This window comes from Salvia hispanica, chromosome 2, assembly GCF_029641045.1.
Source record: "Salvia hispanica isolate PSC_SH4W2 chromosome 2, Shi_PSC_v1, whole genome shotgun sequence".
Classification (NCBI taxonomy): Eukaryota; Viridiplantae; Streptophyta; class Magnoliopsida; order Lamiales; family Lamiaceae; genus Salvia; species Salvia hispanica.
The window spans coordinates 5,081,901-5,092,991 of NC_142693.1; the positions used below are offsets into that span (position 1 = coordinate 5,081,901).

At 36.7% G+C, this 11,091-nt stretch overlaps 1 protein-coding gene and 1 pseudogene across 2 annotated transcripts; both read right to left on the bottom strand.

Moving 5' to 3' along the window:
• Nucleotides 1–4,042: 4,042 nt before the first annotated feature.
• LOC125200001 (1-aminocyclopropane-1-carboxylate oxidase homolog 1-like) lies at nucleotides 4,043–6,247 on the bottom strand (annotated as a pseudogene). The gene is made up of 3 exons (XR_016135988.1): nucleotides 5,601–6,247; nucleotides 4,458–4,778; nucleotides 4,043–4,377 (listed from the first exon to the last, which is right to left on the bottom strand). The product of XR_016135988.1 is annotated as a 1-aminocyclopropane-1-carboxylate oxidase homolog 1-like (transcript).
• Nucleotides 6,248–9,446: 3,199 nt separating this feature from the next.
• Nucleotides 9,447–11,091, bottom strand: LOC125207203 (1-aminocyclopropane-1-carboxylate oxidase homolog 1-like). Its single transcript, XM_048106451.2, has 3 exons — nucleotides 10,554–11,091; nucleotides 9,987–10,308; nucleotides 9,447–9,911 (listed from the first exon to the last, which is right to left on the bottom strand). Exons 1-3 carry the CDS (start codon nucleotides 11,069–11,071, stop codon nucleotides 9,660–9,662), a joined length of 1,092 nt encoding a protein of 363 aa, XP_047962408.1. The 5' UTR covers nucleotides 11,072–11,091; the 3' UTR covers nucleotides 9,447–9,659.

Below are 11,091 nucleotides of genomic sequence, written 5' to 3' on the forward strand. Positions count from 1 at the left end.
TATTTCCAGATTTTTCTGTCCGAAAATACCCTCAATATTTTAAGAGTATATATTTTTAAGAGTATAATCCTCTTTTGGTCCTTTACATATGGCTATGATTTTGGTCCAGAATATTTACTTTAAAAAAAGTAAATCCAAAACAAATGAAAAATGATATTGTTTGCATCCTTTTTTGATGGCACCGTCAATTCTCGACGGTCAACCGTCAATTAGCGAAAATTTGACCCGATTAGCTTATTTTAATTACTCTAGGTAATTGAATTTTTTTTTCGACTTTGACATTTTTAAATCCTAAATGAAAGTAGTGAAAATACTCTAATATTAAACACAAAATCCAACACTCATTTCATTCAAATCCCCCCCTTTTGTCCCGCTCATTCTTCTTCTTCTGCCCCAAGAACCCTAATTCTTTTTCTCCATCTCTGCAACAACCAAACACCTTCGAACATGGGCCCTTTGACGTGTAGCCGGAACTCCGTCGACGTCGACAAGGACCGCGACTGCATCCGTGACTTCGGAGACTTCCGATTTAGCTACGCTCTCTGCTATTGTAAGAAGACGGCGACGCTCTGTATTGTCACCGGACAAGGCAAACCGTCGAGGGAGAAGCTTTACTTCATATGTGAGAGGAAGGAATGTGATTTCTTCAAGTAGTGCGAGCCAAATCGTGATGTCGAAGCTTGGGCCTCTTCTTCGTCATCCTCAGTCGGTGGTGCCGATTTTGAGGAGCTAGCTTTGCATTTGACCGAAAATAAGAAAAAAATCCAAAAATTAATGAATGTTTTGAGCTTTGTTCTTTGTTTTGTTGTTGTTGCAACAGTTATGTGTATATTCAAGTAATTTGATGTAGAGTTTGTGAATCCTATTTGAATTTTGAAATAGATAAGTAATTTGAATTTGTTGTTGTTGTAACACTGTTGTTTGTAATTTGAATTTTGCAGTGAATCGTTCATAATCTTCTTAGAAAAATCTCCAGAAAGTCCTAATTGGACAATCCTAAAGTATAATTAAGACATAGTAGTCCTTCATATAAATTTTTTACTTCCATTTGGTCCTAAACATTTACGCACACCAATTGCAGAGTTACAGATACAAAATTTTGTAAGTGATGTTGGTTTCATGTTATGGGATTGCTTCTTCGTATGTGATTGTTTCTTCGTCGACTATGTCAATAAATTGACATCAAATTAAACCAATAAATGGACAACAAAATAAAATACAAAGTGGTTCTTCATATTCATTTTTTACTTCGTATTGGTCCTGATCATATAAACGATCAAAAAGACATAGGCATAAGGTACTGCATCAAAAACAACAAAGTTCTATTATCATAAGCCATTTACACCTGATATACGCTAAAAACCATAGTTACATGTTACATCCACAAAAAATTATTGTCATAAGGCAATGTATCAACCTAACCACCATCAACTCCCAAAAACCATCAAAACCCAAACAACCATCAATACCCAACAACCACAGTTACATACTTACATATGTTACATTCCCCTTGCCTTTCACAGCCACAAGCCTCTCTTCCTCAGATTCTTCCTCACTCTCCATCTCGTACTCATTGGATGAACTCTGTACTAACCAATCATCTCCACCAATTCCCTCACCCTCACCTACTCCAGCTCCCTCACCCTCCCCTCACCAGCTCCCTCGTCCTCACCATCGTCAGTTCTCTCATCATCACCATCACCAGGCCCCCATCATCACCATCACCAGTAGGATGAAGTAGATGGAGCGGCGGCTTCAAGTGAAAATGACGGGGATATCGGGCCTTCTTCGTCCTCTCAAAATCGAGGTCGCTTTCTGGGGAAGCTCAACGGTCACCGTCTGAAGAAGTAGAGTTCATTTTCGAAGAAGAATGGACATCCGCGTCAGAGCTAGGGTCAGAACCCACAAATCCCGACGCAACCAACCGTCAATCGGTCGGAATCGGGCGGCTTTGGTCGGAATCGGAACTAGGGTTCTTCTTAGAGAGTGACGAGAGAGAAGAAAGAAAAGAAAGAGATTGTCGTTTGAGATTTCAAGTCTATATTTAGTGAAAATTGGAGTTTGATTATTCATATTCAAAATATTAAAAAAATTAAATTATTTAGCAAAATAATTAAAATAATATTAACCAACTAATAATCTCATATTAAGTCTAATCGGGTCAAATTTTCGCTAATTGACGGTTGACCGTCGAGAATTAACAGTTTCGTCAAAAATGGATGCAAACGATACCAATTTTCATTTGTTTTGGACTTATTTTTTGAAAAGTAAATGTCCTGGACCAAAATCATAAATCGGCCATATGTTAAGGACTAAAATAGTATTATTCTCTATTTTTAATAAACTTATCATATACTCATATTTTTTATAAATATTTTTACTATATATTTTTGATGAATTTTCTAAATATAATTTAACTTTCAATATTATCACTTAATTTTGTGACATGCAAGAAAAGATCCTTATTCAATTTTTTATTATTAAAGAAAAGTTCTTTATTCAATTTTAAAATTCTTTAATATAAAAAATTAAAGAAGCAATTTGACTTACATGTCACAAAATTAAGTGATAATATTGAAGGTCAAATTATATTTAGAAAATTCGTCAAAAATATATTGTAAAGATATTTATAAAAATATGAGTATTTGATAAATTTATTAAAAATATATACCCTTTAAGGTATTGAGGGTATTTCCATCCGGAAAACTTGGAAATAGTAAAAAAGTAGTTCAAATGATATTAACTCATAGTTGATGGACCTCAAATGATATTTTCAAAGTTCACGGACCTAAAATGATATTTTGACAAAGTTCGTGGACCAAAAAAGATGTTCACTCTAATATTAAACATATTCAAAATGGAATCAAGACAAACACGATTATTTGGACAACGATGAAGAGATATATTGTCACTGGTGCTATAATTATATTAAGTGATGCCACAAAAAATAATAATTTAATCACTTATGATGAATTAATAAATTCATGTACATATATAAAAGGCAAGTTTTGAATAACTATTTTGTGCAAAGGATATAAATGTAATAAACAAAAACTATTAAATTCGATAATTGGTTATAATCATAATCACATATATTTGGATGGTTATGGTGAGGGGAATTTATTTCTCCAATGATGAGAATTTATTTCTCTAAGAAGTAACGTCCAAATAGTGGAATAACTAATACATGCCCATGAATTTTAATATTTATAAGCAACTCTTAGGAATTTAGATATTTAAATAGGATTTTGTGCATTCAACAATTTTTGTAACCTCCATGTCAAATTTTATAATTTTTAATTTTTAATTTTATGATCTCTCATGTCCTACTATTGTGCCATAAAGGCATTGAGTTATCGATTCATTATTATGAGTTATCGATTCATTATTTTGTTAAAAGTGTGATTTACATTTTTTTAGTAGAGAGATATAAAGGATTGGTTTAAACATATTTTTCAAAAGTTTCAAAGAAAAGAAATGTGTTAACTTTTACTAGAAAATGAAGTGACTCCACTGTAATAGAATGTACTAAAATGACAAAATGACTCCATTAATGCAGAACATAGAGATTGTGAAATTTTATTGTATACTCCATCCGTCCCATAAAAATATGTGCACTTTCCATTTTCATTCATCACAAAAATATGTGCATTCCATTTTTGGAAAGTTATCACAATATATTACTATTATAAATCAACTTATTTTCAACTTTTACCACCATTAAACACTAATATTAATAATGTGTTTCATTATCCACTAAACTACGCTTCTCCTTCTTTCTTTTATTTTATCAATTTTGTCTTAATTCACGTGTCATATCAATTGAAAATATTTTTATGGGACGAGAGAGTTTTTTTTCCCAATATTATGTTTTATTTTGAATCATATATTCTCAGTGGCAGCCTATCAATGTCAAGACTAAAGAAGAAAAGACCTCAATCAAGTTGCAACAACTAAGGATCCATTCGATTTGAAAGATTATTGTATCTCATTATTGAACACGTATTATGATTGATGCATAAAATTGAATCCCATAATTATATGATAATGAGTCATAGTCATCTTTTGATAATATATCATAGCAACTGAACAACACTTAAGAGTCACTTATACAATAAATCAAGTTCAAAGAAGAAAATGTGACAAAGTAGAAGTTCCATCCAGTCCCTTGGAGTTGTAGTAGGTAACATACTCCTCTAGAGTAGTTGCTCTATATCTAGGTGGATTATCTTCAGACACCAGCTCTTCAATCGGCATGTAGAGCTCCGTGGACCGAATAGCATTGTTTCTTAAGAAACACGCGACCGAAACTCTCGAGCACGAGCTATTCACTACCACTCTGTGCTCAGCACTAACAAACCTGTCATTTGTTACAAGCTGCAACAACCAACAAAATATAAATAACATCAAGTTATACATACAATGTATAGATAAAAAAATATGGTTAACTTAACTACCTGAAGAAGATCACCAATATTTACCACCAGAGCTCCTTTTACAAAGGGCACATCAACCACTGGTTCTGATAAAGGACTTGCAGGCCTCGTACTTGGTCGGTCAGCAGCACCGTTAGGAAGTCGCTGTCAGCGTGCTTGCTCACACCTAGAGTTAGCTCCGGTTGAGGGCATTCCGGGTAGTAATACAACAACATACCTAACCCATCCGCGCATTTCATGTCTACGAGGTGATTGGCCTTGAGACCGAGTGCCTCGGATAATATTTGAAACAAACTTCTTCCTAGCTTCATAACTTGCTTTGTGTATTCAATCATTATATCACTGCAGAAATCAACACACAACTATTAAACAAAATGCATGATCATATATGGTTTTATTGTATTATACTTCCCCTCAAATATGCATTATCTCACTTCACTATTTTCATTTATGCCATAAAGCCCTGTTCAAATTAGAGTTATATAACCAAAGTAGATATTTTTAATTTCAGATAGTTGTAAAATTGAGCACATCTCAAACACACACCGCACACAACAAACACATAAATGCACTATACACACACGAATAGAACATTGCTCATACAACACAAATACTCATACAAATAACTCAAAATATATTTTTAAAATAATGATTTAGAGAGATAGCACGATGCATAAAAATAAAAAAACTAAATCAGTTAGTAAAATTCAATGTTTACTTTTAGTTAATATTTTAACATACCAAATAAAAAATTGAATTAAAATATAACTTTATTCGGTTACTTAAGTCAACCATATAAATTAAATAATTTTACTTGGTTACTTAAGACTATGTTTGGTAACCTTGAATTGGAATTGAAATCTTAATCAATCACAAATATTTTGGTTGGTAAAATAAAGTGAATTTAAATGAATGGTGCACACACATAATACACATACGATGAGACGTAAAAATCATTGACTTTGTATGTGTAGTGAATTTTTCATGAAAATTAGTTTCTATAAAGGCGAGGTTCATGAAACTAAATATATAAAGTTTACAGAAATACAAATTTTGTCCTCAAAAAATAAAAATCATGCATATCATCTATGACAGAATTTCATCATCATGTCCAACAAATTAAACCAAATCTAGAAACTCTGCAACAATGAATGGCCAAAATACCTGCAAACCGCGGGCAATTCCTCGGGTTGAGGAAGATCCGGCGCCATTTCACATTCCACCGTGTCTCTCCAATTAGCCGACGCCGCGATATACAGATCAAAGTTGCTGTTGTAAACAACCCTCGCCTTCGGATCCCTCGTGTACCACTTCTTCCTCTCTTCAACATCTTGCGCGAAGAAACGCCGCGCTCCGTCGATCATTTCCTCCAATACAGCCTCCGGAATCCCATGGTTGATCACTTGGAAGAATCCCCACGACTCCAGAGCTTCGCGAGCAGCGTTGACGACGGCATTGCGCTTGATCGGATCGTCGCCGACGCCTTCTAGGTCGAGCAATGGGAACTCCAATTGCGGCTGCCTGAGCTGATCGGTGTTTGTTGTGAATCAATTTGGGGGTTTATGAAGAATTTAGGAACTTGTGTTATGCCGCTTTGGACTAAGCCTTGAACGCCGGTTTTGGCATCGTCGAAGGCTTTTACTTGAGTTTCCCTGGTGTTGTAGATTGAGCTCGCCATGTTTGATTGGAAATTGATACCTATGGCTATGGGGGATAGGATTTGAATTTTATAGTACTATGATTGCGGGTGTGTGTAGTGAAGATAAGAGGTGATTATGTGGTTATGAGCAATGGATAATTATAGTAAAATGGTTGCTGATCTTAAAAACTGGATAGGCGAGTGAACCAGCGAGGCTACTGGTTCAGGGTTCAATCCGTGCGACCGGTTGAACCACTGGTCGAACCGTTTCGCTGTTGCAAATACATATAACTAAAGGAATGTGATCAAATATTAACTCTAAATATTATACAAATTCCAAACTTTGATATGGACCGTTAGAAAATGTAAACAAAAAACAAAATAGTAGCAAAAGAAATGTCAACATAGTGTCAACTGTTGATGTTGTATTGATATTGTATTGACATTGTGTTGACATTTTCTATTACTACTATTTTGTCATCTATTGATATTTTCTAACGGTCCAGATCAAAGTTTGGAATTTGTACGATATTTAGAGTTTGCATCCGATCACATTCCTAATTAAATATATAAATACATCATCGAAGGATTTTACTTGAGTTTTCCTGGTGTTGCAGATTTAGCTTGCCATATTTGATTGGAAATTGATACATCTATGGGGATAGGATTTGAATTTTATTTAGGTGAAGAAGGAAGTTGTGGTAGTAGCATTGTGATAAGACAGAGATGATAAGACATTGGTGAAATCGTGGATGAAGTATGAGCGCATGGGATAAATGGAGATGTTGATGCTTCGCAGCTGACGAATGATTGGAGATGGGTCCTCTTCTATACGAAAGGTGTAGTTGTCGTCTTTCCCTTGCTCGCAGTCGCGTCCTTGCTTGGACTGTCGGCAGTGGTGGACGCAGAATTTTTATACTGGGGGTCCAAATTACATTAACGATAGTTGCATAAATTTTAGTGTCGACGATTATAGAAATAACCCGAGACATTACGAAGCTGCGAGAGAGATGAATAGTTTGAGATGCATTTTTCCCCTCTTATGTGTTGCTTCGTATTTATCAGTTACATTTTCTCTTCTCCGATGCATTTTATATTCCCTCCGTCCATGAAAAAAATAGTCTCATCTAGACGAAAGTAAGAGAGATGAGAGAAAAAGAAGATAAAGTAGAAGATGAAAAGTAATAAAATAAGAGAGAAAATGTGAAAAAGTGGATAAAGCATGAAAGAAAGTTTCTATTTTCGAAATGAGACATGGAGTGAGTATTTTTATTTGATTTCTATTATGCTTTTACCTTTTTTTATTCCAGCCTATATTTTTTGATTTGGATGTCTAGGTGAAAAAATTGTTCACAATTAAAAAGAAAGTAATAAAAAATTGGTGAAATGCTCACTATTAAAAATAAAGAAATAAAACATTGCTCACAATTAAAAAAAAAAGAAATAAAGAAATGCCAACAAGGAGATTCAAACACACAATCTAGTGCTTACATGACCAAATCACAAACCAATTGCGCTAACTAAATACTTGAAAAATGTTTTCTCATTATTCATAATATAGAAATAGCAAAATGGGTGGGGTTTCCAAGGAACCCCCGTACCCCTATATAGGTCTGCCCTGACTGTCGGAACTCGGAAGTGCTTTTTGATCGCTTCTATCCGACGAAGCCAGATCCTACGTCGTCCATGTGGTTGTAGATGGAACGGAATTTGCGGACTGCAGGGTTAGAGCATGAGCAATGGAGGGCCGATGGGAGGGCCTTCCCCATCGGCCTCCATCGCCGCACCATAGTGGAAAAGGGCAGCCGTGCGCCCCCTCCCTCTCTCCCCAATATGGCTGATATATCGGCCCTAGCCGATGAGAAGGGCCCTCCGATCTGCCCTCCATTGTGGAGGAAGGGCTGCCGGTCGGCCCTCTCACCTAATTATTTTTTTTCGATATTTTTGATTTTGTTTTTTGTTCCATTTCATCCACTATAAATACAACCTCCCATTCTTCACAATCGTCTATAACACGATATGATTGAAGAAATTTGGGGACAGAGGGATAGGCACTGATGCTTTATTTTTATTTTTAGTTTTGTGTAAAATTTGCTTCTCGTTGTATTCTATTTTTCAATTTTGTAATACAACGAAGACTTGCATATTACTCCCTCTGTCCCCGATTAAGAGTCACACTTTGACCGGATACGGGTTTTAAGAAATGTAAAGAAAAGTTGGTTGAAAAAGTTAGTGGAATGTGGGACACCCATTTTTTTATATTGGTTTTATAATAAAATGTGAGTGAATTGAGTTAGTAAAATGTGGGACCTACTTACTATTTATGGTAAAAATGAAGTGTGACTCTTAATTGGGGCCGATAAAATGAAAAAGTGTGACTCTTAATCGGGGACGAAGGGAGTAATATTTTTGTTCTTATTTATTTATTTTGATACTATTTTAGATATAGAAGTGCTAAAAAATTAAAATAAAATGGTGATGATGTGTAAATGAAATGGAATGGAAGGGCCCTATGAGAGCGCCCTTCCATTGCAGGGAGATAGGCCCTTGGACAAATGCTGATGTGGAATGGGAGGGCCCTATGGCAGGGCCCAACCATGGCTAATGCTCTTAGCCCTCTCGAAGAATATGTACGAGTCGTCTTGTGCCTTTTTGGGCACACAATGTTGTGCCTATCTACTGTTATGAATGAGTCACTAGCCCGTTTGAAAGGCTTTATAAGCTCGGTTATTCACTCATATATAGAGGAGTCTGGATCATCAATTTGTTGATGTAGGACAAGAAAGGGTTTCAATATCGGCTACCTTATGCTAGAAAGCCCAAGCTTTTGGGATTTGGTGGCAGTGGGATCTTCACCCATGTTGACATAGAATTCAAAGACCACTAGAGTTCCTTTCGCCGAGCACCTGATTTTTGTCAAAGTTAAGGGTGTTAAGATTGACCCTAAGAGCAACAGCAACACTGCCCGATCAGACAGGTTGTCTTGTCCCGTCGGAATGGCATTGCAGGTTATTCGCCAGGACGAGACACCTGCCTGGGCGATCACTGCGCAATGATGCATCGGGACGAGACGCCTGCCTGGGCGATCCCCCCGCGAGTGGGCGTCCTTTTGGACCGTTGAAATTTAATATTTTTTAAATTAAATAAAAAAAATTCGAAAATTATTTTTTTTAAGAAAAAATTCACTTCTTCAAATATTACCGCTTCTTTAAATTTTTTGTTTTTTTTCATTTTTTTTACTCCTAATCCATCCATGAATCATCTATACATACCTATTCATCACCATTTTTTTTACATCAAACAAAACTGACCCTCACTCATACTTCTTCTTTCTAAACATATTCTTTTGCATTCTCAATTGAAGAAATGGATTCGAATGAAATTGCTCGGTTGATTGCGAAAGCAGAGCAAGAATAACAAGAGTATTATCAATATTGCACATGCTAAAGTTATTTTAAAATATTGCTTCTAAATATGGTTTACTACCACCTCGCCCAAGATTAATTTCTGCTTTCCAAACCATTAAATAACATGAACTCTAACTCATCTTCATCACATTTCCACCTTCTCCAACACCATCAAGTTCAAACACGAAACTGTGGCAAAGCAGAAGTTCCATCCAGCCCCTTGGAGTGTACGTGGGTGATATACTCTTCCAAAGTAGTTGCCCTATACCTCGCCGGCTTATCTTCCGATACGAGCTCTTCAATCGGCATGTACAGCTGCGTGGACCTAGTAGTGGCGTTTCTGAAGAAACACGCGACTGAAACTCTCGAGCTCGAGCTATTCACCAATACTCTGTGCTCAGCACTAACAAACCTATCATTTGTTACAAGCTGCAGCAACCAACACAATATAAATAACTCTACATATAAGCATTGTGGAGAAGGAAAAATGGTTAACTTAACTACCTGGAGAAGATCACCAATATTTACCACCAGAGCTCCCGGCACGAAGGGAACATCAACCCACTGGTTCTGATAGAGCACTTGCAGGCCTCGTACTTGGTCGGGCAGAAGCACCGTTAGGAAGTCGCTGTCAGCGTGCTTGCTCGCGCCTAGAGTTAGCTCCGGCTGAGGGCATTCCGGGTAGTAATGCATCAACAGAGCGACCCCATCCGCGCATTTCATGTCCACGAGGTGATCGGCCTTGAGACCGAGTGCCTCCGATAATAGTTGAAACAGACTTCTTCCTAGCTTCATAACTTGTTTTGTGTATTCAATCATTATATCACTGCAAAAATCCACACACTTCACTATTTTCATCTCTACCATAAGACTCTTCTATTCAAAGAAAACAGAATAAAAGGGACATGAAATTTCCAATTCATTAAATCTCATACTCTCCTATTTTACTGTAGTTTCAAATTCACATCAAAACTTTAGATTTGAACCTTAAAATCATTCATAGACTAGAAAACAACACTTAATTTTTCAACAATTTAAATCAATTATAGAAAATCAATGGCCAAATATTACCTGCAAACCGCGGGCAATTCCTCGGGTTGAGGAAGATTCGGAGCCATTTTACAGAAAACAGTGTCTCTCCAATTAGCCGACGGCGCTGTATACAAATCAAAATTGCTGTTGTAAGCAACCCTTGATTTTTTCATCTCCCTCGTATACCACTTCTTCCTCTCTTCATCGTCTTGACCGAAGAAATGGCGCACTCCATCGATCATATCCTCCAATACAGCCTCCGGAATCCCATGGTTGATCACTTGGAAGAATCCCCACGTTTTCGAAGCTTCGCGGATGGCGTCGACGATGGCCTTGCGCTTCATCGGATCATCGCCGACGCCTTCTAGGTCGAGCAATGGGAACTCGAATTGCGCGTTGACTGAGCTGATCAGAGCCTGTTGTGGATCAATTTGGGGGTCGATGAAGATTCTAGGAACTTGAGTTATGCCGCTATCGATTAAACCTTTAACGCCGGTTTTGGTTTCATCGAAGGCTTTTAATTCAGTTTCCCTGCTGTTGTAGATTGAGCTCGCCATATTTGATTGGAAATTGATAC

Excerpts from the sequence above, each read along its gene's own strand:
- LOC125207203 (XM_048106451.2), bottom strand. The coding sequence starts at position 11,071 with ATGGCGAGCTCAATCTACAACAGCAGGGAAACTGAATTAAAAGCCTTC. Across the intron at positions 10,309-10,553 it reads GAATTGCCCGCGGTTTGCAG|TGATATAATGATTGAATACA; the intron begins GTAATATTTGGC and ends GGATTTTTGCAG. Across the intron at positions 9,912-9,986 it reads ATATTGGTGATCTTCTCCAG|CTTGTAACAAATGATAGGTT; the intron begins GTAGTTAAGTTA and ends TGGTTGCTGCAG.